This window comes from Apus apus, chromosome 3 (genome assembly GCF_020740795.1).
Source record: "Apus apus isolate bApuApu2 chromosome 3, bApuApu2.pri.cur, whole genome shotgun sequence".
NCBI lineage: Eukaryota > Metazoa > Chordata > Aves > Apodiformes > Apodidae > Apus > Apus apus.
In genome coordinates this window covers 103,763,801-103,790,767 of record NC_067284.1, presented here as the reverse complement: position 1 = coordinate 103,790,767, position 26,967 = coordinate 103,763,801, and the positions used below count along the sequence as shown (strand labels likewise).

Here is a 26,967-nt window from a genome sequence, read left to right as displayed (position 1 = left end):
CAGCTGTTCTTTAGTACTTTGATTTCCTGATCTTCTGCAGAGCTAAGACATGAGGTGGGGTTGGGTGAACTAAGTTGCCTGCTCCTCCATGCCTTGGTTCTCAGAACAGTTAGTTATTATCAACTCAGTGCTAGGAGATTCTTTGTCTAATGTAACTCCTCTCAAAAAAAAAATTAACAAACCCAACACCCCCCACAGAGTATGGGTGGAAGGAGGGCTTTCAAAATGATAAAGGGTTCTTAAATTACTTTGAAAAGAATGAAGTTGGTATTAAATCTCACTGACCTGAGAGTGAAGATACATTCTGTCTTCCAAAATTTCACAGAACCGTAGAATGGTTTGGGTGGGACAATACCTTAAAGATCCATCCAGTCCCAACCTCCCTGGCATGGGCAGGGACACCTCCCACCAGACCAGGTTGCTCCAAGCCCCATCCAGCCTGGCCTTCAACACTGCCAGGGATGGGGCAGCCACAGCTGCTCTGGGCAGCCTGGGCCAGTGTCTCACCACCCTCACAGCAAAGAATTTCTTCTTCAGATCTCCACTCTTCCAGTTTAGAGCCATTCCCCCTTGTCCCATCACTCCCTGCCCTTGTCCCTCCCCAGCTTTCCTGTAGCCCCTCAAGATACTGGAAGGTGCTCTAAAGTCTTCCTGGAGCCTTCTCTTCTCCAGGCTGAACAGCTCCAATTCTCTCAGCCTGTCTCCAGAGCAGAGCTGCTCCAGCCCTTGCATCATTCATGTAACCTCCTCTGGACTCCCTCCAACAGTTTTATGTCCTTCTTATGCTCGAGACTCCAGAACTGGACACAGTACTCCAGGTGGGGTCTCATGAGAGCAAAGTAGAGGGGAAGAGTTTCTTCTCCCTCTTAAAAGTGGCGCCTGTCAAAGCTGTTAGATTTTCCTCTTTGTAAATGCTTTTATTTAAAGCCATGATGAGCCCACAATAAAGGCTCTCCCAAAAAAAAATCTCATCTAGGTTAAGAGAATAAAATTGATAGCCAGTGAAAATACAGTTCTAATTTATCTTAAAGTATTAGGAAAACGGGAAAACTGAAACTCTCCATCAATGGAGAAGACATGCATCCTGTGTCAGTCAGATAGCAGGCAAAGCTCCTGCTCTTGCTGCTGGGTAGCTGTCTTGCATGTGGAGCCTGAGCTTTGCTTATCCCCCCTGCCTGGAAGGGCAGCTGTGCAGAACTTAGCGTGAAGATTTGCTGCTCTGAGCCTGCTGTGAGAGTGGAAATCTTGGACTTGAGTCCACTAAAGATTTGATATATAGTTATGATAACTCTCTTCCTCTGTAGATTCTCCAGTGTTTTCACAGGTCCAGATGGTGTTAAGGATGGACTGAATCCTTCACCAAATTCCAAATTGGCTCTTAATTGCTTTCAAGAAATGAAGAATTTTCATCAGCTCTGCCTGATTCTGGTCATGGCCTGATGGTTGAAGAACATATATAGGCCATTGTCCACCTTCTAGACTTACTTGTCTAATACACAGAATTATTTTAGCAGAATATTTAGTAGTCTATTTGATGATTCCCTGGAGAGTAAATGTGTCCAGAATTCTGCCTTCATGCTTGATATTGATAGTCAAATGCTAAAGAAACAGCTTCTTGCTGTGCAATTTGCTTGCTGTCTTCTTTTAGTGGTTATCTGCACACTGACAAATTGAAATTGTCTCTGTATTGAAGATGTCCCATTTTTGCTGGTGAGCTGTTACACAGAGCTCAACTTTTGCTGAAGAATATCAGCACAGGTCAGAGCAACCTCCATAGTATTGACTCTGAAAATGGCTGCAGGCCACTTGATGTGCTGATGAGCTCATCTTTAGTGTTTCCTTGGTGTTCCTCTGATCATCTGAGCTGGTGGCTGAAACATAGCAGGTTAGAGAGTGATGGAACCTGCTGCAGGCTCACATTTTTCACTTGCTTGCATGGCCTCCTGCTTCTTCCTGACAGCAGGAATCTGGGAATCTCGGAAATCATGTGCTAAATTGTAGAATGTCTTGGGTTGGAAGGGACCTCTGAAGGTCATCTAGTCCAATCCCCCTACAATAAACAGGGACATGTCACACTAGAACAGATTGCTCTGAGCCCTCGCAAGCCTGACCTTTAATGTCTCCAAGGATGGGGCCTCCACCACATCTCTAGGCAACCTGTTCCAGTGATCCACCACCCTCATATTCAAGAACTTTTTCCTAATTCCCAACCTAAATCTACTCTTTTCTTGCTTTAAACCATTACCCCTTGTCCTATTGTTACATGCCCTAGTGAACAGAAGCCTAGAAAGCTAATTTGAAGCTTTTCTTACCACTGCTGTGTTGGGAGGTGGAAACAGCTGGGAGGACCTGCCAGAGGTACTCTTCAGGATGGCCCTACAGCAAAGCATCCTTAAGAGGACACTTGGGTTCCTATAGCATTCTCTGACCTTGGCTAATCATGTAGCTTCTTGAATACAAATTAAACACACTAATACACTTTTTCTTCATGTTGGATGAGCAGGCTTTCCAGCTCATGCATTGCATTGACTAGCCAGTGCTCCATATGGGAGGTATTTGGAGGATGTGGAACTTGCCTTCAAAGGAACTGCTGGGAAAAATCTGCCAGGGGACTCATTTCAGCTTATACCGCTGTATAGTTTTCCCTAAAGGCCTCTGTCTGCATTTGAGGCCAAGATGAGTTATTTTGGCTTACACCTAGGCATGGTGGCCCCTCACCTCCCGTTGGGAGTTGTTCTTCCAGCCATTGAGGGTTGGCAGGCAGCAGATTTGGCATGCTTGGTTTATTTGTAGTGTTAATTTATTCAAGTAAAGCTTTTCACAACTTCTCAAAATTCTGATCAGGTTTGCCTGGTGAGAGCTGTGGCATCCCACAGCAAGGAGGGCAGGTAAGCCAACATTTGCCAAAAAACCACTTTTCTGTGTAAACTAGTCTAGAGTATTTGAAATTGCTCACAGCTTTGGTGGCCTGTAGGTGTAACCACACCAGGAAACTTCTGATTCAGCTCTTTCTACAACAGGACATTTGAAAGTTGCTACATCCTAAACTGCTTTTCATAATCTGGTGGATGGCATTTCTGGTGAGCATTCACTTCTGTCAGTAGCTTCTCTAAAATGGAGCCAGCCTCTTCATGGAGACTCACACAGTGCTAGACCGGGGCAATGAACACAAGTTGCAAGATAGGAAATTCTGATTAAATGAAGAGAGGAATTTTTTTCACTTTAAGAGTGATAAAGCACTAGAGCAGGACCAGGGAGGGTTGTGTGACCTCCATTTCTAGAGGTATTTATTTAAAGTTGGACTGGGCAAAGCCCTGAGCCACCTGATGCAGTTGCTCCTGCTTTGAACTGTAGGTTGGGCTGGTGACCTTCAGAGGTTCTTCTCTGTCTAAACAACTCTTAAGTCATGGTTCCCAGCCTTGTGTTCCTTAGCAAAGCGACCTTTTGGCTCCAGTGCCTCTTACTGTTAGTCACTGCAATACCTTGAAGCCTTAATAGGCTTATTTGAAGATGGGTAGAGTTAGAAGGGTTGCTTCTAGGATGTGCAGCTGGGGTGCAATATGTCAGACAGGTCCTGCTCTCTTAATACAAAACAGCTTTGGTTTTCCTCACTCTCAGGTGTGAAGGTGCAAACTGTGAGCTGGTGTGGAAAAGGTGCTGTAGCTAGTTGAAGCCATCAGCTGACAAACATTTAAATTACTTTGCACATTTTTTTTTTAATCTACAGCTTTTTTAATATTCAAGTGAGCTGCATGAGCTGGAACACCTTGAATTCCTATCTCATGGACTCAATGCTAATAATATGGAGTGTGTTTTCGGGCCAGGAAGGACAAGTGCATCCATTCTACTTGTTTAAGAACCACCGGGGCTTGGTTACCTCAAGTCTTTCTGCTCTTTCTAGTTAGTTTATCTTCATTCTGCTGAAAGATGGTATTATGAGTGTCCATAAAAGTGTTGCCTCTTGAGATTGTCACATGCAGGATTTCTTACAACTGGGGTTCTGGGGCCCTTTCCAAGTGGGAAAGGGACATTTGTTGGAAGCAGATGCCATAGGACCAACCTTACAGGGACACACATTTCAGTTGCAGGACTCTTCTTCAACTTTGCTTCATTAATTACTGTAACCCATGGGGAGAAGGGGTTGGCAGCAGGAAAGGCCAATAAATGCTGGTGCAGTAAATTCTTGCAGTTTTTTCTCTTTAGTCATCTGAAAGCTGAATTTGGCATTTTCTGGAAAATAAAGAAATATAAAATAGAGAAAGGAGACAATTGTTAACTTAAATTTTTCAACTGAAGACCACAAGAACATGATATTCTCAGAGACCTTCATGATGTCTTTATATCTTAAGTGAGATTTGTGTGTAAAGTCTGGTGTAAAGTACACATTAAAGCTATTTTTGGTCAAACAACAGTCAAGTATTAGTCATAGTGACAGTTAGAGATTAATATTTGACAAGGTTAGCAGTGAGTGTCTTCTGGACCCTTATGACTGTCTGGTTGTTAAAGGTTTTCTGCTGTGAATCAGGAAGGAGCTCCCTAGCAGGACTTTTCCTGAAGTTAGGAGAAGCTGGAGATGCAACTTTTGCCCCATTGAGCACCACGAGCTCCAGGCATGTTCTCTTTTGGTCTGTATCACAAACCTTTTTCTGCAGATAGAGCCCATACTTCATGGGGAGCCGGGTTTGTTCTCCCATAGACAAAGAACCAACCACAGGTCTGACAAACCCTCACAGGGTATACTTCTTTTTTGCTTTATTAGTATTAACTCAAAGCTCTGAAGTAACCACAGGTTTCTGTGCCACTTGGAGCCTGTGCAGAAGCAGGGAGATAACTTTGTGGATGTCATAAATAATACACATAGGGGGAAATGTTGGATTGAAAACTAATAGTTCAAAGAGAATTGTAAGAGAGAAAGATAATGTTATCATTAGCAGGAAGTATTAAATGCATTTGTTGTATGTAGCAAAATGATTGTCTCTCTTCATCTCCCTTCTATAAAGGTATCAAATCCATAAAAAATATTTCTCTAATCTTAACTGAGACTCCTAAGTGTAGGAGTTCTTGCTCTCTTCTCAAAATAAAACTACACATCCATTTTCATCATGTGAAAGACTTCATTAGCTGCTGCTGCAAGGAGAAATGTGGGGTGTAATACTCTAGTGGTGAACACTGCAGGAATCCAACAGATTTTTATCTTCTAGAAAATGTGAGAGTTGACGTCTCAAAATAACAATTTAGGATTTCTCTTCAGTATGAACTGGCTCATGGTTCTGTAGCAGAAATAGAAAGGGAGGGACCCAAAAACTTTTGAATTTTAACTCTGTGCCCCAAAAGCCTTAGAGGAAGGTACTTTTAAATGGATTCCTCCTGTAAAATCAGAAAATGCTGATTTCTGCCTAGTCCCTCAAGGATGTGAACGGCACAGGAGCAAGTATCCTATCTGTGACACTGTATGGAGGTGGAGATAGAGTGCTGTAAAGCTGCAGGTAGTGCTTACACCTAGAAACAAAGTCTAAGAAAGTCAGACAGCTTCTACAAGAGTTAGTCCATATCCAGGACTCACTGTATCCTCTCAGAGCCTACTGGTGTTCCCGCAGGTCTGATTCAGTTGTCACAACAGCCTGTAACTAAAGCCTATAAATAAAGCCCAACTCTAGCATATCCTGAAGAGCTTTGTAGTGTCCTCCAGGCTGATCTCCATCCTCCTGGGTCCTCAGTTACACCGTGGGCCAGGTGTGGCACCATCTGACTCAGTGATCACCAGCTGCACTCTCCTTGTTTTGATTGTGCACAAATTCCCACAAACTGGTGTGTTAAAACTGGTACTGTGGCATGAAACACACTCTGCCCCTGCACCACTACTGTGGAAATATTTAAATGAGGCCAGTGGTGTGTTAGTTTGCATTATTAATGATTTGGTTTGACCATGAATTGCCTATGGAGGTGATGAAGCAGTATGTACTGGTTCCTGCACCTTAACAATTGGTATAATTAAACTGCCAGCATCTGTGATGCTCCTCTGGATTTGCAGGGCTGCTATTTCACCCAGAGTTGAGTAGTACCGAGGGGGTGTGAAAGAATGAGAGGAATAAATTTCTATACCGTTGTCTGCACATGAGATTTTCAGAGGGTCCACTTGACTTACAGAAAAAAAAAACCAAAACACATTACTTGGTGAAGGTTGAAAACAGTGCACCTGGGGGTGGTAGCTGTATGCCAGCTGTGTGGTGTATTTCTTTGAAAACAGACTGGAAAAATTTAGCAGGTCGACATCTTTCTTCCATGTGTCTGTTTGCTGTAACCTGGTCTTTGTGTTGCTGCAGATCTACCCAAAACTTTTAAAACTTGGTTCTGGTGGATGGTGGGGGGAAGGGTTCACATGAATGATCAAACAATTGTTTTGCTCAAGTTTTTAAAGGGGTGTTTCTCTCCTTTTTTTGGGTTGCACTCCAACTCCAGAAGGTAAGAACCACTGCTGATTGTTCTAAAGCTACTCTTCTCTATTAACGCAAACTGCAAAAGCCTTAATTAAAAGAGCAACTGCTTGTTTCACACAGACTTAGAAGCCCAGTAATGGTAGTATATGTAGTGTTAATGCTTCTGTTACCTTCATCTCCCTTCCCTGCATGCTGTTTGCATCAGTGCTTCGGTGTGATGCAAACCTGAAACCTTGAATCTGTGTGTGAAGTCTGTGGAAAATAGCATGTGAATGCTGAGTGTATGACAAATTAACCCTGCTGGCTTCAAATCCCAATTGGTAGGGAATGGGGGTGCTCGACTGGTTTTGCATGGTGTGTTTTTGTGCATCTTTTGGCTCGGGGACATCTGGCACTGCATGTCGGGTGAAGCAAAATTTAACATGTAAAATAAGCTGCTTTTCTAAATCATGAATGTATTTAACAAGTTTGATTTTGGTAGAGTGGTGTCTGCTTACAAACTCTCTGCTCTGTCACTTCTGTGGATCTGAAACTATTGTTTTTTTGTAAAAGTCATATTTTAATATACTAATAAGCAAAAAGCTCTTTGTGTGAATGTCTGTTTCAAATAGAATGTGGGAAAGAAGAGGATGCTCAAAAAACCCCCAAACCAACCAAAATGGGAAAACCCCTCACCCTTAAACCCAGTCCAGCCTATTTAGACATTTTTATCCGGTTATGTCAAAGTGCAGTGACAATGTGAAATGAAGACACCTGCTGCTGGATGCACTTTATGTTAAGCTTCCAGTTAGAGGAGAAGGCAATAATTAACTCTGCCCTGGATTTGAGGTTGCTGGGTGCTATAGCAGCAAGCTCAAGTGAAGCCAGTGATTTCCCAGTGGTATTTCTGCACCCAGCACATCAGCAGCATCCCCTGGAGCCATCAGGTGATGGTCCTGCAGTGGGAGACCTGCTGGGTCCACCATACTCCTGGGCACACATAGAGAAATACTGTAAACTCTGGTAGCCAAATTAAAAATGAAGCTTTAATGTAAAGTAACCTTGTGATAGGTAAATAAATACACCTTGCATGATGCTCTGAGGGTAAGGGGTTTAAGTTCAAAGGTGTCATGGTTGAAAAATTTCAATCTAGAATTGCAAACTGAACAAAAATTATTTGGTCACACTTCATTTTCAAATCAGAACAAGTCAGCTCGGTCCCTGAGGTTTCAGGAGCCAGGCTGGTGGAAAGGGAATGTGATGGGATTGACAGTGTGGGGAAGAAATGCTCCTCCTCCTTCCTCCCCTTCTATGGGCAGCTGCTCAAGAGTAGAGATTCCTCACCTTAACCTTGTGTGCATTGGCTGCTCTCAAAACCCTTTTTTCTTGCTCAGTCTGAAGAAACTTTAAATTTAATGTGGAGTATAAAATACCATGGTTTGAGGATGGCTTAAATTTGGCAATTCTCAGAAGGAAAAAATTAGTATGTACGTGTCTGAATTGTCAAGTGGCTTAGGGAAATTCTTGGAGGGGGCAAGAACTCAGAATATTTATTTATTTATGTGCCATTAGCTGCCTTTACAACTACCACTTAACTACAATAATTTATTTTGTACTGTCTTAGCCCTTTCAGCAATCAAATAAAATAGGTTTTGCAGGCAGAGGGACTGTCACTTGCTGTTGATCACTTGGAGATCAATTTTCTGGTTTATTAAGGAAATGGAAGTGCAGATATGACAAATGTTACCTTTCAAAATACAGTAGATATTTAGAAGCTACCAAAACCTGTTTAGTCAACAATGTAAAAAAAATGCAGTTTATGTGGCAGTCCTAGGCTTGTAAGAGTAAATAGGTTTCTAAGTTGTAGTAAACTTGTTAAACTGGTTCTTTTTAACTGGGAAGTTGTTAAGAGGGAATAATTACTGAAACACCATTTTCAGGGGAAAGCTGAGCACAGCAATAGTAGAAGTGTTGGGAACTGGATTTGGCACTGAAATAGCCACTGCACAGGCACTTAATATTTGCCCCAACACAGCAGCCTGAGATGGTTCATAAAGGACTCATAAAGTACCACACTTTGGGCTGGCAAAAGAAGTATATTTAAGCCTCTACTGTCATAGGTGTTGTGTAGCTAAAAAGTCAGTGCTTGCTCGGATAATACCAGAGTTTATTTGCTCAACCTGTTACCTGGGTGGTCACCTGGTAAGTATTGATAGGTGCTTGTTTGTTTTGGACATCTCTCTTAAACAACATCTGTAAATAACAATATTCTTGATGTTGTGGTTTAAAACTGATGTCAGCACAAACTTTTGCTTTGATTAAATCAAGGTAACTTTGAATGTGTTACTGCCTAGTTTTTGTCAAGCTGAAATACACTGCAAGTGAAGATAATACGTAAGGTATGGGAAAGGAAAATTGTTTATCACTTTAAAAAGTGAACAAGTGAGTTTTTCCCCGTTTTGATGAAGAGGGTCACTAGGTCTAGGCACAAGAGCTTGGATTATGGCCCTTGCACTGGCACAGTGAGTCCTGTTTGTGCCAAGTTTGCTGCCCATTTTGGCAGATTGATAGGAAAGGCCATGCTATTTTTAGCTTTTTGAGAAGTAAAAACTAGGAAGTTTCAGTATGCACTTGTAATGCAGTGGAAACCAAATTAATCCTGGTAAATGTTGTTATAGCTACCTTTGTATCTTCTAAACTGTTGCAAATGCTTTTTTTTTTGTACTTTATTGCAAGCTTGTTTCAATGAACAAAGCCTGTAGTTGTCTGTATGTAGCTGCTGAATTTACCAGCTTGAGCAACTCTGTTCTGATCTTCACCATCTCAAGAAGTGTTGATGTGAACCAGTGTGAGCAAAGGGACACTTATCTTTACTTTTTCCAAGGGTGCTGCTTATTTGTCAGTGGGCTGGCACTGAGCACTGGGTAATTGATAAAGGTGAGCATCCCATTTATTGTCACAATATTTAAAATAATTTGCTATTTTTGTGGTAGCTGTCAACCAACATGCTACTATATATTGCAATAAAAGCTTTAGATAATACACTGCTGTGAGTGAACAAATGAAAATACAATTCAAGATCCTTTCCACTCCCAGAGCACAAATGCGGTTTGTCTATGAATGCACCTAAAATGTAAAATTCTGCAAAGTTTTTGCATAGCAAAAGCAGCAACGTGGTGCTGCCATTACAGGCTGAATCCCTGAGCTCCAGATTGTCCCCTCAGTCATACTTGGAGTGGCATTTTTGCCATCACAGTAGAATCACAGAATAATTTTGGTTAGAAAAGACCTTAAAGATCATTAAGTCCTACCTGCAACCCAGCACTGATGAACTGCAATAGGAATGCTTCTGCTGAAGTTTTTGTAAAAAAATAAAATAAAATTGACTGTTAGAAGCTTTAGATGAGACATCAGTAACTTCCTGAGGGTGGAGGATGTCTGAGTCAATTATTTTCTACATCAGGGATTTAACCTGTTTTCATCAGAAAAATGCTCTTGTCAGGAAAGAGGCCTGATGAAACAGAAGTAAATAGACATAAACTACAGAAATACCTGCAAGCTCTATTCAGATACATGGAGGGCTTGACAGTTGGATAAGGATACAATATCTCGATTGTGCATGTAATCTATTTTCAGTGCATAAATGAGATTGGGGATGAAAACAGTCCAGGCAGATCTAGGGGCTGTGAGGACAAGCCTCTCTTGTGTTGGCGTGAGCTGATGTCTACCTCTTCCTACAGTAGCTAGTTCTTGGGGAAATCTGATCAGTTCAGTAAAATCCCAAGCATGTCCTGTCTAGGTGGAGCATTTTAATTGAAGTGCACTGGTTTATAAAAAAAAAGTTCCAGCTGATTCTAGAGTTTGGAGTTATACCCTCCAGGCTGTGGAGTTGGGCAGGGAGAAACTTAATGAACTTAAGTGTCCAGTTCTGGGCTCCACAGTTCATGAAGGACAAAGAACTACTGAAAAAAATCCAGCCCAGGGCCACAAAGATGGTTAGACTGGGTTGGACTAGATGATCTTCAGAGGTCCCTTCCAAACCCAGCTGCTCTGTGGCTCTAACCCCCTGCCTTGTTAAACAGAGTGCATTGTATTCCAGAAGAAAACATCACAAACTGAATGAGTAGAAGAAAACTTTGATTTTGAAAACTTCCCTTGTTTCCAAAACCAAACAAACCCCTCCCCAAAAAAACTCTGCACCCTCTACATAGTGTTGTAGGGTGCTGTAGGTGTCATATTAATCCTCTGCTCCTGAACTGCCAGGATATGAAATAGCTGTGCTTTTTGTAGTCATTGGCACCAAATTGCTGGCATCTGGACAAATATTTTGACCTTATGTTTAGCTAAAGAGAGTGTGATCCCTTTGCTGCCCACCGTGTCTGAAGTAGTCATTAATATTGGGTGAAAAAAAGGGCAGCCTGTGAGAACAGGGGAATATGGAAGTTTAGCACACTGGGAAAAGTAATAATTGGTCTAGCTCATTTTGGAAGGTTCTTGAATAATTAAATTGAAACAGCCCTACATGGAGAGGGGGCAGGAGGGGCAAAGCAGCCCCTGGACTCTGAGCATTAGCTGTGAGAAGGTGATGGAGGGGAGCTGGTAGATGGGATAATGTTTGTTCAGGTTTCTTTGGGATAACTTGATGTTCCTGAGTGTGGATAATCATTCATCTTTCTCTTTTACGTGTCTGTCCATGCTGTACTTAGCTGCTGAGCTTGTAGAGAACTGGTAGAACAGGAGCCTGCAATGAGACTGTCCTCAAAAGCAGGAATGCAGTTCCTGCCCCTGTCAGCTGATAAGGTTTGGGCATCAGGATGTCAAAACCCTCATTTTCAAGTCAGTTTGAGCTTATTTAGAGCCCAGGGTGGTTGATGATTGTGGTTACAAAGCTGGAGAATGTTTTCATTCAGAAGCTTTAGAAACTGAGTTAGGGGCTTGATGTCTACAGATCAGATGCAGCTTCCAAAAAGGGAAAGGAGAGTGGCAGTTATGAACTAGTTGTGATATCTTCTTGCTGAGCCCCACTTAATCTTTTCCAGAGGTTGAATCCTGTTTTGAGACCTCCAAAAGGAGCACTCCATTAGCACTCGTGATCATGGAAGCTAATGGTCAGTATTGGAGGCTGACAATGGCTTTGCACGTGGAGTAGTACAGATTAGGATGGGATGGAAGTGAAATCGTGGGTAATGATGGATCTGGAGCTGACAGGAACTTGTCTTCCACTTCATCTCCTTCTCTGGTTTTGTGGTGGAAAGACAGGAACTATCAGATGCTGCTGATGATCCGATGTGTGTTCCCTGGCAAATGGGAATGGCCTCCATTATTAAAAAAAAAAAATAAATACAACAATTAAAAAAAGCAGCAGCAGTAAAATAAATTGTCGAATAACATCTAGTTCTTAAGGCTATTTTTAGGTAGCTGTTGCATTTAAAATAACAAAGTACCTGGGTGCAAAACACAGGTGGTTGGAGAAAATACTAAATGAATATGGGGGGATTCTGAGCAAAGAACATGCAGGGGATGAAATCTTTCCATTTTGAGAAGAACAAGCAACCACAGTCTCACTGCACATGTATTTTTTAGCAAACTGTCAGAGCTGTGGGTCAGGGGCTTGTGGTAAAGCAGCAACACCATTTATCCAAGAAAAATTCCCGAAGTGCCACCCTGCACCCAGGATGGGGACTTAAACTGAGGGATAGTCACAAAAATATGATGGTTACTAGAAGAAGGGTTCAAGTGCTCATTAGCATTCACCCATAGAAGCAGAAGGAGTGTAATATGACATGAAAACCATGCATCTTAAACCCAAAACAACCTCTTTTTTTAAGTTATGTGAGACTTGTAAGCTGATTTTTTAGCTTCTAACATTTTTGCAGTAAGCTTTTTGAAAGACTAAAATAGAGTTAAATTTGTGTCAGCTTTCTAGAAGAGCCTGTAGAGAAGGACACAACTATAGATGGGTAAACATGAGGAAAAAAAAGTTAAGCAAAAATAGTGGATAAGCTGTTAAACAATGGAATCAATTCAGTAGGAGCAGAGTAGATGCCAGACCAGCTTTTGAAAAGATAGGTCCTGCCAGGGCTTCATTCCTTGGTGCGCTTCCAAAGTGCAGCTCTGCCCCGACTTTGTTAGATGCTTGGCTTAACACTGATACTCTGCTCTGATACAGTTTTTACAAAGAGTGTGCTCCATGAGCTGAAGATCAGATACATGGAAGAGCTCCCCTTGCTGCCCCAGGGCTTCCTGAACCTGGGAATGCTTTGCTGTGTTCATGCTACTCATTGTGTTATTAATGATCTGGAAAAAAGTATTAAATGACTTCTTATGGTTTTATAGGTGCAATGATGGGAGGACAGGTGTATTTTTGGAACGTGCCACCCAGGGCACTGGTGAAGTCACCGTCCCTCTGAAAGGATTTCAAAGCTGTGTAGCTGTGGTGCTGAGGGACATGGTTTAGTGGTGACCTTGGCAGTGCTGGGGTAATGGTTGGACTGGATGCTTGTAAAGGTCTTTTCCAACCAAAATGTTTCTATGAATCTATTCTGTACTCTTTCTGTTGCCAGATATGGCTGGGCCTATGTACAATGTACTTGGCACAGTTCTTGCATAGTACTTGCATGCAGAAATTGCACCTAGGAGCAAAGATGAGAAGAGGGCAAGGGTGTACCTTGGGGAGCAATACTTTTGGAAATGATTTGGGGTTGCTGTAGGAACCTTCCATGACCAAAGGGACTACAGGAAAGCTGGGGAGGGACTTTGGACAAGGGCAGGGAGTGATGGGATGAGGGGGGAATGGTTTCAAGCTGCAAGAGGGGAGATGGAGATTGGATATTAGGAAGAAATTCTTTGCTATGAGGGTGGTGAGACACTGGCACAGGTTGCCCAGAGCAGCTGTGGCTGCTCCATCCCTGGAAGTATTTGAGGCCAGGCTGGATGGGGCTTGGAGCAACCTGGTTTAGTGGGAGGTGTCCCTGCCCATCGCAGGGGGTTGGGACTAGATGATCTTTAAGGTCCCAACCCAAACCAGTCTAGGATTCTCTGATAACCAGGGTGAGTGGGTGGTGCCTGAGGCTCAGCTGCTTCCTCCAATGCTACTGGTTTTCCCTTCAGTATTGTGCTGAGCCATCTGCTAAGGAGGTCAGATGGGCTTTGGGCGGGGGTTTAGGAAATTCCCTCCCCATCAGTATCTGTTAATAAATGATTCTGGCAGAAACTCAGAAAGCAGAAGACCCTGCAGAGTGGAGATGGTGTATGGTCTGTTTTCTGACCCTTGGCATGTTGGTTTGAAGGAAGTCATCTGGTCTGACTTGGGGCTGCAACCCCACAGAGATCTCTGCTGGTTTGGGGTGACTGCATGCCCCTGCTCAAGTCCGTGCCTGAGTCCTGGAGTATCCCAGTGCCACCGCAGAGCTCCCATAGAAGTCTGAGGACTTCTCTGAGCCTGTTTCTCAACTGGAGGAGTGAGTAACCAGCAGGATGCCGGTATGAGGTGCTTTGGGCAAGGGGGGACCAGGGCAGTGTCCTGCCAGCTCCCCACCAGCAGTGGTAGTGCCTCCAGTGGGGACAGGTGTTTTGCTGTACGTTTGTTCCTTGCAGGGTCTCCTACCCGTTAGCATGCTCCTTGTGGAGTCTCCTACCCATTTGCTTGTTCCTTGTGGGGTCTCCTACCTGTTCACTTGAACACCATGGGGCAAACGAGACCAGACCTGTTGTAGGATGTCGGCTTCTCCTTGTACTATACATCAGTAATTCAGCTGAGCTGTTTTGCTGCTTTTAGAGAGAACTTTGAGTGTATGTGCCCAGCCTGAACCATCAGAGGGCTGTGCTTGTCCTCCCCTTTTATTTCGCTTTCCTCCCAGCTCTTATTTGACTCTTTTCCTGCAGATTTATTTGAATTTTCATAGCAAACTTCCTACAGACAAATAGCTTTATCTCCTGCTCTGGAATTTCAGTCACAAATTTAGGATTTTAGTCAATTTGGTGGTTCTGGTTGCAGCTTTTGTGACAGGGTGTCAGGAAGTGAAAACTTCTCACTTAATTTCTGTGTAGGAGAGGTTGTGTTTGATATCAATCTGCTTTATGAGCAAGGACACCTATTTAGTAGAGGGTGTGATCATCCTGGCCCTGCAGTGGGAGCAATAGTCACCTGTCTTGCCATGTCCACCTGATTTTGCTTCTGTCTACAGCATGATGGGTTTAAAAAAACTAAACAAAGAAACCCCCACTAGCTCTGTCTTGGTTCTTCTGGCTGGGATTGAAGATCCACTCTTTTCAGGGAAAATTGTATAATTGGTTCCCATTCTTTATCCCACAACCCTCATTTCAGTCTGACATGGGGTTGGGTTTTTTTGGAAATAAAAACCCCACACCACAACTTTAAATAAATATCTTTTTCACTCACTAGATCATAACAGATCTGCTCTGAGTTTCAGATGCGCAGCATTTGAGTATCTAGAGCTCTAAAAATGAGTGATTGCTTTGATGTTCTGCAAAAAAGTATTGGGAGCATGACCTTGGGGTTTTTTTGTTTGGGTTTTTTTTTTCCCCAGAACTGGAATGTGGGTACACGGACTGGGTTCACTGTTGCTTATTACAGCAGCTTCAACTTGTATTTCCTTGGGAATAGAAGTTGGATCTGGAATCTTTCTGCCTCTGCATGCGTGATGGTCTGGTGAGGGACCATGATTATCCCCCAGCAGAAGGTGACCACTGACCAAATATGTCACCCTTGTGTTTTTGTTTTCAGTGGGACTTCTCCTCTTGCATGCCTGAATGCCATGTTACACACCAACTCCCGAGGGGAAGAGGGCATCTTCTATAAGGTCCCGGGGCGCATGGGAGTCTACACTCTGAAGGTAAGTGTCTCTGCTGGGGAATTTTGTTTCAATCCTCAGGTGACTTTTATCCATTGAAACATTCCCTGGATTAGAGTAATCTTGAGGAAGATTTAAGATGAAAGAGGGGAGATTGAGTGGAGGTCTTAAGAAGACATTATTTGCTGTGAGGGTGGTGAGACACTGGTCCAGGCTGCCCAGAGCAGCTGTGGCTGCCCCATCCCTGGAGGTGTTTGAGGACAGGCTGGATGGGGCTTGGAGCAACCTGGTTTAGTGGGAGGTGTCCCTTCCCACCCATACCAGTCTGGTATTCTGTGATTAATTTCTGGGAAACACCTCATTTGTATTCAGCATTAGCAATGAATTTCGGACCAACAAACCTGGAGGTGGCAGGCAGAAACACACTTGGACATCGTAAATTACTATGAAGTAGTAATTAAAATTATAGTGAAATTTTAGCCCTAAAAGGGTAACTTCATCTTCAATGATCTCAACTTGAGAGATCTGGAAATAAAAAACTACCTTATCCTCAGCCTACTAATGCCAGGCAGAGCATCTGCAGGGAAAAAGTGTGGATTCCTTTGTTTGTCCAATTGGCATCTTTAAACATAATCTTTTTTTGAAACTTTTTCCCCCAATTAAACTCCTAGAAAGAAGCCAGCTCACACCATTTTTTATTATTTGTACATTTGATTCTGAAGACTGTGCCACAAGGTGGATTCTTCTCCCTGCACGTAGACGTCTCCAGTGTAGGTGTCTCCACTGGAGCCACTTCTCTTGTCTCCCTCTGGGCTCGATAGAAATAACAACTTCTAAGATGAGATTAATTTAATACTAAAATATTCAAAATGTAAGAGAAACTAGTGTTAAATTGCCAAGGGAATTTACTAAGAATTGCCCAGAGAAAGATGTCTTCACTGTCAGAAATGTAGCTAAGTTGAATCCCATTCTGTCTTCTCCCTCCACTCAGTAAACTGGGAAAGCACATTGTTCCTTGAGTACTCATATACAAAGTGACAAAAGAGGATATTCCTTTGGGTGCTGTGCGTTGGTGTTGACATGCCAACAGAGCAGAACATCTTCAGAGCTTCCAAAAATGCCATTGCAAGACATCTGGGCAACTTCTTTCTTTGGGCATTGTTGTACCAAGCGGAAATTGACCTGATTTCAGTGAGTCTAGGTGGAAGTACATAAACCAGTATTTTGATAACACATGTTTAAACTAAGGACAGTCCAATATAACCAAAAATGAAGAGAAGGTAGTTACCTTTTTGCTGATAAAGCAGGCTAATTCTTGCACAACTTGTTTCCCTACTAAAAAGTATAATTTAAGTTTTAGGAATAACGAATGCAGACCCTAAATCCAGGCTGGGAAAGCAGCTTTTTGTTAGAACATAATAATTCAGGAAAATACATAGATCTGTTAGCAGATGAGTAATTGAGCCATTGTCACTGAATTCTATGTCACAATGTGGCAAAACTGCTGAAAAGTTTCAGAGAAGAGCAAAATAATTCTAGATGTATTAAAAAAAAATTTCCTCAGGTCCCCTGGAAAGTTAACTGCAGTTAGTTTCCCCAGGAAAATTAGTTCTAAATACTCCTAAATATTACAGAATAAAAGAAATTGCCATAACCTTTAAATACTGGTAGGAAAAATGTTGAATTTCTGGTAACTTCTGGTATTTGTGTTTCTTGAATGTATTTTTAATGGTTTGTGAAGGCTGCATGTGCCAGGGTGAGCTTAGGGGGGCTGTGATTTAATTTCGTTCCCCAACTTGGATCCTCCCCTACCCGTTTCCCCATGACTTGGCTTTATAAGCTTTGCATCATCCCTTAGCATCCCCTATCAATATCCCAAATCCCCATTTTCCTCCATTTCCCCATCATTGTGTTTACAAAGTTGATGTTGGCCCTCTCCAGAGCTGTCTGGAGGGTCCTGGTGGCCATCCGTTAGTGACTGCCTCTTGGTCTTCAGCATTGTCTCTGCTACCCCCTGCTTATCCAGTTTGTGTTCTATATGTTTTTATTTATTGCTTCCCCCTGTACTTTGCGTTGAAAAGAGCCATGACAGGATGATGTTAGTGAAGCTGATGCTTCAGTGACCTCCAACCGTGCTGAGTTCACATTATTTGCAATGCCAGCACGCTGGTTCATTGACCTTCATGTAGATCTCTCACCCCAATGGTGTTTTTACACTTGATGATGTCCAAGTGTGTTTCTGCCTGCCCTTTCCACGTTTGTTGGTTCCAAATTCATTGCTGATGTTGAATATAGTATAGATCACCATGTTGGGGTGATCGTGTTGTAGTTCTGCCCTTGTGCATTTACCTTTCGAGTTTTTCCATGCTATGCAGTGGATGTGCTGTTCGCCAGCAATCTGGAATATTCCAGTCTGGAGGAGTGTTTTTATAACCTGATATTTGGGGAAGTCTTGACTAGTTCAGTTTTTACCACAGATACTAAACCCAGTGCACACAATCTTACCAGATGCATTTATAGAACCAGATTTTATTTTATTACTGAGTATGATTCACTGTAAGGGATAAGTTCACTTACTGAAAAGAACGAGTGTAATGGAGAGATGTTTCTGCAGTTGGGAGTTCAGTTCTTTCTTGAAAACACAACTTGCCATAGGGTGACCTGCAGGTGAGTAGAGGAGTTTGGGTTCATGAAGATCTTACACTGATACCTTGCATGGAAATTTCAAGAGAACACAGGATCTACAGTGCAGGCTGGACACTGTGTCAGAAGATACTGGTGAAAACCTTTCACTGGTGAGAAGAGGCCCAGCTGGAAGGAGAACCATTGATGTTGCATGGGCTTTGCAAGCTAATGGGGCTGCTGTCTGGAAGCAAGGCGAGGGTTGGAATTGCAGGATGATGGTGGTGGGAAGGGACCTCTGGAGATTTGTCTGGTGCATTCCTCCTGTTTAATGCACAGTCAGCTACATCAGGTAACTCAAGACCGTGTCCAGTCCAGTTTTGAATTCTGCAAGGATGAAGACTTTCCACCTCTCTGGGAACTTGTTCCAGTAACCATCATCTTGCAGTAAAGAAGCTTTTCCTTACTTCAAAATAGTGGAATTTTTGAATAGTTGGAATAGTTGAAGCGGAATTTGTGTGTTTCAGTTTGTGCCTGTTGCCTCTTGCCTTTTCTCTGAGCACACCAAGAAGACTCTGGCTCTGTCATCTTTACCCCCTCCCACCAGAAGTGCCAAGTCACGAAAAGCCGTGAAGTCTGGGCTCTCCAGCTGCTGGAGGCAGGAGGTGAAGGCACCCGACACTGAGACTTCATCTCCTCTCAGCAGCAGACATTGAAACAAACATCTTGGGGACAGACTGTTTAGCAGGGCCTGTAGCAATGGAACAAGGGGTGATGGTCTTAAACTAAGAAAGTGGAGATTCAGACTAGAGAGAAGAAAGAATTGTTCACACTGAGGGTGGTGAGACACTGACCCAGATTGCCCAGAGAGGTGGGAGATGCCCCATCCCTGGAAACATTCCAGGTTAGGTTGGACAGGGCTCTGAGCAACCTGATCTAGTTGAAGATGTCCCTGCTCTCTGCAGGGTGGGTGGACTAAACGGCAGGTCCCTCTACGGTCTCTTCCCACCCAAACCATTCTGTGATTGTATGAAAAAAATGAAACAGGGAACTGTGCAAGTACAGTATCTCAGGTGACTAAACCACCTTTCCAAAGGTCAAGCTATAAAGGAGGTTTAATGGAGTGTCAGCATTAGGGATACACAAGCTTAATCTTTGTCAGCTTTGGTGATACTGGATAAAATAGAAAGTGTGGGGGGGTTTCTTCTTGCTTTTTGGTGGTATCTTCTTTCCACTGTGGTTTACAATTAGCTTTCAATGTGCAGTTAACTTTATTTCTTAAATGCAGGATGAAAACACGATTCAGTATCTGGACCTATTAGTTCACTTTGCTGATGGAAGAAGTCTAGAATTAATTACATTGATGACACTTGTGTCATCTTAACTACTTTTTGGCTTTACATACGGGAGTTAGTCAGAGCTCTAAATTCAGAGACAGGACAAGACATCAGTTGTCTCCAGTTAAAGGAAGGAGGGGTTTGATTTACTTTTTCAAGTCGGTATTAACAAGATTGTTTTGCTGTCTAATGCACGCAGAGTTGTGTTTGTCCAGCTGTTACAACCACAGTCCTGTTTGCCTTGTGCAGTAAACATGAAACACAAAGCTTCAGCTACATTATTGCTGATGAATTTAGGACAAGAGCATCATTTCAGGTGTGCCACAGGGCTTGGCCAATGTGATGGGAGACAAGTGGAGGAGCAGGGATGAGCTGGTGCCTCACACTGCTTCCTACCCTTCTGCAGGGTGCCCAGAGTGGTTTTGGATGGTTGGACAGTGGTGACATTAAAGCCCGCAACTGAAGACCTAAGCAGCAGCAATCAGTCTGTTGTGGCTGATTAGCCCTAGTTTCCAGTGGAGGTTACAGTCTGAATCCAGCGGGTTCATCACTAGAGGGCAGTCTGGGTTTAGGTGTGGACAGGGTGAAAACTGCTGCTGGTTACCAGTCTCAAACCAGGCAGGTGAAGACAGGAAACCCACTGGCACTGCACAAAACCACCTGCCAGGGCTGTTTTTTTGCCAAGGAGCCTTGGGCCAGGATCTGCTGAGGACCTGGTTAGAAAAATGACATTACCTGAGACAGTGGAGACGAAGCTATCAAACTGTCTTATATCTTGAAGTTCAAAAATTGAGTGGATTTCTTGTGAAGTGGGAGTGTGTTTGAGTTGGTGATTAGGGATGAAGAAGTAGTTAAGGAAGAAAATACCTGCAAAGTATTAGTGTAAAAGGTGCATTAGCTGTGTTTGCAATAGGTATTTTATATGGACTTGCAGAAGGCAGAGTGTGTATTTGAGGCCAGTGGCTAAGCAGTTCTGACATTGCTCTGCAGAATAAAAAAAATCCACAATCAGTGTTTAGTAAATAAACCCATTGCTTTTAAGTATCTTGTTAATTGTGAGACTTTTGTGGTGCAGGTAGCTTTTCTTTGAGCAACCTGGACTAGTGGGAGGTGTCCCTGCTCATGGCAGAGGGGTTGGAACTACATGATCTTTAAGGTCCCTTCCCACCCAAAGCAGTCTGTGATTCTATGATCTGTTCCTTCATTTGCAGAAGGATGTTCCAGATGGCTTGAAGGAGCTCTCTGATGGCTCAGAGGAGAGCAGCGATGCCCAGTCTGACTCCCAGAGCTCCGAGAACAGCAGCAGCAGCAGCAGCAGTGATGGGTGCAGTAACAAAGATGGGAAGAAAAGCAGATGGAAAAGGAAAGGTAATTTTCCTCTTCAGGAACCTATGATTTGTAACATGGTCTGTATCTGTGAAAGACTTGGAGATTTTTATCCATCACATTTGTTGCTTTATAGAGATAGGCTGTTGTGGTAGCCTAAAATCTGCTGTTACTGTTGGTGCTCCTGGACTGACATAAGTGTTGATTTACTGTTGAGTGCACCACTGGAGAGAGAAGGTTCCTGTGATTAAGTGCATTTAAGGCCTCAACACAACTTGCAGACTTACACACTGTGCTTTCCCTGTTACTTCTGGTCTTTTGATGCTTTTGGATGCTACACTGACCAGGAGTGAGCACAGAATCTCTGAGGTTAGAGCCTGTGATGTGTCCTGCTGGGTCCTGTAGGGTTTTGGCTTGAGCCACTGTGCTTTTCTGTCCTGTTCTGAACTCCTTTCCCTTGTAAACCAGGCAATATTTAGGTATTTAATATAGTTGAATATTAAATAACTTACAACCTTAGCTAATACAGAGACATGCTGTTTTTTGCTGAAGTTGGATGGTTCAGTGTTGTTTCAAGGAAATCCAGATTCTGGGATTTCAACACAAGTAGTGTAGGAGTACCAAGCAGAGGAAATAGTGGATTTCAGTCTGGTTTGAATCCTGATACCTTTTCCTCTCTGGGCAGGCAGTGTATCTTGTCAGGTACTGCCATATTGTGCCATCTCGAGGAACAGCAGCAATCAGCACTTCTCAGCCAATGCAATAGAGTCTTTAAAGCCTGTATTAGCAATAAACTTAAGTTCCCGTTTTACCCTGTTCAAGTTGCAGCACCCATTCATTTAACCAACGGTGTCTGAATTCTTCTTTCCTTCAAAATTCTGCTCAGGTAGCTACTTGTCTGCTTAGATGCTAGAGCTGAATTAATAAAAAAGCTGTAATAAAATGGAAGGATGTGACATAACCTTATTCTCTGAACTGGGGAGAGTCTGCTCACTAGTGTTGTTGTCCCTGTTAAAAATAAATAAACTCTCAGCTTTGGGAAGAAGCGTGAAGCCCTCCCTTAAGGGAGCAGGATGCAGCTTTGGATATTCCTGAAGAGCTGTTGGTGCAGCAGCTGATGCTGTAACTTTATCCTTCAGTGTCCTGTCCTTTTTCCTTTTCTTCTCAGTCATGCACAGAAATTCTTGGCTGAAATGAAACTTTAATTAAAACTTATTTCCAATGTGATGGATACCTGAGTGGAAGCATGTGAGAGGTTTTCTAAAGCAGTTAAAGACTTGCAGTAACAGGTGGGGTCTGCCAAAGCCCTTCCATTGGTGGAAGGGTTCACAGTGGGAGTCAGTGGGTGAGAATGTGCTCTTACTGTACAGGTGTGTGAGGCTCAGATGGATCCTGCCTGGGGCTCTCCCTGGAGTCACAATGCAAATCACAAAAGTTGAAGTATTAGGTACAATTTTAAGCATTTAAAAAGACAGGAAATTACAAAACATTAAAAAAAAAAACACCTTAAAAGGAAAAGTTGACTCCATCTTTTCATCTTTTGAAAGGGAAGCTGTAGGTAGTCTGGCTAAAAAGAGGATGCAGCAGGACCATGCGGGAGAATTAGTGTGAAGTTTTGGGACAACAGAGCCAGGACTCACAGATTATCTTGGTTGTCCTTATTTCATTTTCTGAATCTTTTTCAGTTATAGTGTGTCTTTTTGGGGATTGGTGGGTGGAAAAGCCCGTATGCTTCAAAACCCACATGTTCAGTGAATACACAGGGTGATGTCTGTCCTCTCTTTTCTAATAATAATTTTTTTGCTTATTCCTTTCCATTTTATTTTGTAAGTCTTTGCTTTTCTGACTGTTGATGAGCATCGAGTTGATGTTTTCACCTGTGGTAACTCCGGGATCCTTTTCTGCAGCAGAACCTGTTCAGAGTTGTTCTTCCTTTTGCTCATGTTGCCTTTTTTCTTCCCTGAGTTACACCTGCTGGTTTGGTGCCTGTTCATGAGATGCCGTGAGCTCCTTCTGCAGTTCTTTGCAATCAGGTTAAATCTTCTGTTACACAGAATGAACTTCTCATGCATTCAAGCTGTGTCTCGTCATGGATTGCGTGTGTTGGAGGCGTGGGTGGTACTGCTCTTCCTTGGACACCCCGCTGGTACCCCCCACCACAGGGAAACCTTGCTGGCTCTACCTCCTGTTAAATTTAATTAGTTATTAATCTGCAGGATTAAAGATCTGCAAGACTAAGTTCTCTCCTGTATCTTAACCAGACAAGTTTATTCCTAACTCTTGAATCGTATTTGATACATGATAACCCCTTTCTCTAGGAATCTGTTATGGTTTATCTCAATGTCTTCACCATTGGCACATGTTTTAGGTGCTCCTTTTAATTTATTTTTAACTTGTTTCTGTATTTCAGTGTGACTCTCCTTCTCATGAAGTAAAGTATTGCTGTGACACCGTATATGGCATTTTTTTAAAATTTTCCTTGTAGATATGTTTTCTTTATTTAAAAAAGCAACAAACAAAACCCCTAAAACTACTTAGTTCAGCTAGAAATCAGAACCTTTAGGCAAGGGTAGAATTTTCTGGCCTGTTATATTATGCAAAAGAACATTCAAAGGCATAAATAAGTTGTCTGGTACTTTGCTCTTTGAAAGGTTTTGGTATGGGAGGGTTGGGTCTCTTTAAGCAATTTGGCAAGACTGCATTGTACTATTATACTGTGAGAAGAGGTGAGCAACCTTTTGCTTTTATGGGGTGTTGTAGGACACTGATATACTGTCCTACTGAAATCTGTGCTTGTGGATCCTGGTGTAACCCTCAGATGTGTGTGAACATTGAGATTTTGCTTTGTGGCAGGGAGGACAGGAAGACATACATGTATTTCTTTCTGTAGATCCTGGCTAAATGAGCTACTCTCATCTACAACCCCTTGTTTCTCCTAATCTGTGGATGCCTGTTCCTGCATTACACAGAGCTGATAAGTTCTCTCTTACAGCAAAATAAAAAAAATATGGAATTGTGCAGTGTGGCCAAGTGTTATCCCTCTGCATGTGGGCAAATACTCCCTTGCACCAGCAAATTCACCATGTTTGGTGCTTGTGGGTGCTGCTGTGTCAGTGTTCTGCAGTAGGAGGACTTTCCCCACAGCCGTTTTGCTGTGCCAGCTATTTCTTGAGCTTTTGTTTTGCAGCACGTGTTTCCTTTCTCTATTATTCTCCCTTTCTCCATTATTCTCCCTTTCTTCTTTCTCCTGCTCCCTTGGCTGTGTCAGTGAGGCTGGAGAGCACTGGTGCCGCCCCACCTTGACTGTCTCCAGGTGCCACCTCTGCCACCCCGTTCACTTGGAGGTTCCCAGGCCTTTCAGAGATTTCCTGGGGACTCCTGCAGTGCTTATGCCAATGGGCATATTGTTTTGGTATCCAAGGAGAAAGCAGGGTTTCTGTTTTTTAAAAAGCTAGTTTAAACTTGCTGCCACAAGAGTGCCTGTTAAGCTCTGGCACTTTGAGGCATGTTTGATGAGTACCTTTCCCAAAGCAAAAATGCTCCAGAATCATAGAATCATTTAGGTTGGAAAAAATAAATTGTTCCCAATACAAGACCAACTCCTCCTGGCTCCAGCCTCCTCTCAGGCAGCTGCAGAGAGTGAGAAGGTCTCCCCTCAGCCTCCTTTTCCCCAGGCTGAACACCCCCAGTTCCCTCAGCTGCTCCTCATCACACTTGTGCTCCAGACCCTTCCCCAGCTCCCTTGCCCTTCTCTAGACACACTTTAGCCCCTCCATGTCCTTCTAGTCATGAGGGGCCCAAAACTGACCCCAGGACTCGAGGTGCAGCCTCATCAGTGCTGAGAACAGGGGGATGATCCCCATCCTGGTCCTGCTGGCCACGCTAGTGCTTATACAGGCCAGGATGCTGGGCGCCTTTTTGGCCACCTGAGCACATGCTGGCTCATATTCAGCAGGCTGTCAGAATGTCTTCCCCATCTTTTTTTTTTTTTCCCCTGAAACATAGATTTTCTTCAGAGATTTAAAATGGAAACACAAAAGCTGAAATAATTAGGCACGTCTGTTGCACTGGAACAAATAAATGCCATCAGGCATCTGGTGTTCATTTAGAATGTACAGCATCCTGAGCACTTGCTATGAGACACTGTCAGATGTTATTGGATCAGTGGCAGTCCATATATTTCATGAGGGGTTGTAGAAATAGAATCATAGAATCATTAATGTTGGAAGGGACCTTAAAGATCATCAAGTTCCAACCCCCCTGCCATGAGCAGGGAACCCTACCACTAGATCAGGTTGCACAAAACCTCATCCAACCTGGCCTTGAAAACCTCCAGGGATGGGGCATCAACAACCTCCCTGCGCAACCCATTCCAGTTCCTCACCTCCCTTATAGTGAAGAATTTCTTCCTAATATCTAATACATAACGAAGGACATAAAAAAGACTTCTCTGCTAAAAATAAAATTAAAAATCTTAAAAAAAAGAAAAAAGATACCCTGGCCTCCAAAAAACCTCAACATTTGTGGTGCCATTTTCCTTTCTAGGATGTGAGTGCAGAAGGGGCAGTATGGGCAGAGTAAAGGCTCCCATGTTAACAGCAGAGCTTGGTGCCAGGAGGCTGCCGTAGAGGAATAGTAAATTCCTGCAGGATGCTTAATGGTAACAGATTTAAATTAATATCTGGATTGATTTGTCCTTTCTCAGGAAGCTTGTTTGAACTAGGTGCAGCTGTGGCCATGCAGTGGAGAAGCTACGCAGGCACCTGAAGCGTGAGAGGGAGCCTTGTTCCCAGTACAAGCCATCCCTGACCAGGCAGGATATCGGAGCCTGTTCATTTTTTCTGGGAAATTAAACTTGGCTGAATGGAAGGCTGGTCCTATCATCTGACACTGGCTACAGGAACCTTCACGCTTCCACCAAGCTGGTCAAAACAGCATGTCCAGGGTTGGATGCACCTATGATATTTATTTTGTTTAGGTTTGGAAAGAAGACTCGTGCTCTTGATGTTGGTCTGTTCTTAAACTGTAGATTTAAAAGTTAATTTCATGCAAACTTAAAGGAGTAGCTGGAAGGGTTAGAAAGATCATTATGTCCTGCTGGGAAGGGAGATGAAGCACCATAGCTGCTCCAGCAGTGCAAAAGGCTGCAAGAGGAGCTTGTGCTTTAATAGAGATGTACATGAGGGCGATGCAGCTGCACCAGCTGCAGGAGAAACTTCTTCTGATGCTTTCCTGTTCACAGACATGCAAATCAATCAATGCCAGGATATAAACAGCAAATTGGACTTTGCTCGTTCTAGGTCTCATTCCTTGATATTGCTTTGATAGCTTTCAGTCTTCTGTCACTAAATAAGGTGCCTGGTTTAGTCATTTCTTGGTTGTAACATAACTTTGCATGAAAATTACACCATCCATAACTATTTAATGCGATAAAGTAAGGTACTATGATGGTAAAAGGTTCAAAAAACTTTTTAAAACATTTTGAATTCTAATATTTGTAAGACATCTTTCTTAGGTCACATACTGTAACTTACTGATTCTTTAGAGACAGTAATTTTCCCTAAGTGGAACCCACACTTCCATCAGTTTGTTTCCCAAGGCGCAGACCAAGCTGTACTTGGAGACACAAATAAAAAAGGAGTTGTGACATGAAGTCCACAGGGAAGAAAATGTTATTTCATTTTTAGTATTTAATTTACTTTTATGCATCTGAAAATAATCTTTTGGTTTCCTCCAGCAAACCCTGCAGTTTCGTAATCTTGCTGAATGTAAAAATTGACTCATGTCTGATATCCAGGAGATGCCATAAAAAGTGTAATTAAAGTAGAAAGTGCAAATGTCTTCAGGCCCCACCCCGGTCGGCTCCGAGTTCTACAATCAGTAACATTTGAAACTGGAAGGGAATGAATCTGCTTCTCTCAGGACTTCCTGGCCAGGACAATTGTCACTTCAGGGGACACAAAGACGTGGTGTTGATGCTCCAGTTCTCCTCCTTGGTACTTCCATGCCTTCTACTGCTGTTTTCATTCTAGAGGAGTAGAAGAATTTCTACATCAGAACAATTTTTTTTTTTTGTTGGTACATTTGTTTGCTCTTGAAAATAACCAGAAAGGCATTAAATTCCAATTAGGAAGATTCTTTCAGTGTTGAGCTGGGTAACATCAGCTCTGGAATGCAGCACTCCTACACAGTCGCTTCCTGGACTGTCCGTGCGTACAAAAACACACAAACCCCTCCTTCCTCATTAAAGTAAATCTAGTCACTTAAATTGAAGAATATCTCAAATTCAGCCACAGTTGTCCTGTGGCTTTGCTTGGCTGCTGGTCACCTCTTCACCTGTGTGATGTTTGAGACGGGGTTTTTGGCATCCTCCAAACCCTTTCTAATTCGACTGATCCCGAGAGTCTTGGTAGGAAGCAGTGCCAGCACAGGGTGCTGCTGTTTTTTTATTAT

At 42.9% G+C, this 26,967-nt stretch overlaps 1 protein-coding gene across 2 annotated transcripts in view; it reads left to right on the top strand.

The window, feature by feature from the left end:
* The window catches only part of ASXL2 (ASXL transcriptional regulator 2), a 115,110-nt gene that overhangs the window by 36,153 nt on the left and 51,990 nt on the right, over positions 1-26,967 (top strand). The window contains exons 1-3 of one of the 2 annotated variants that reach the window (XM_051615840.1): positions 9,274-9,353; positions 15,163-15,271; positions 20,400-20,556. In XM_051615840.1, coding sequence (XP_051471800.1) covers positions 15,194-15,271; positions 20,400-20,556 — 235 coding nt within the window. In that variant the 5' untranslated portion in view covers positions 9,274-9,353; positions 15,163-15,193. Of the gene's footprint in view, positions 1-9,273; positions 9,354-15,162; positions 15,272-20,399; positions 20,557-26,967 lie in introns of those variants that run through there. The other variant, XM_051615839.1, reaches the window with a different exon arrangement.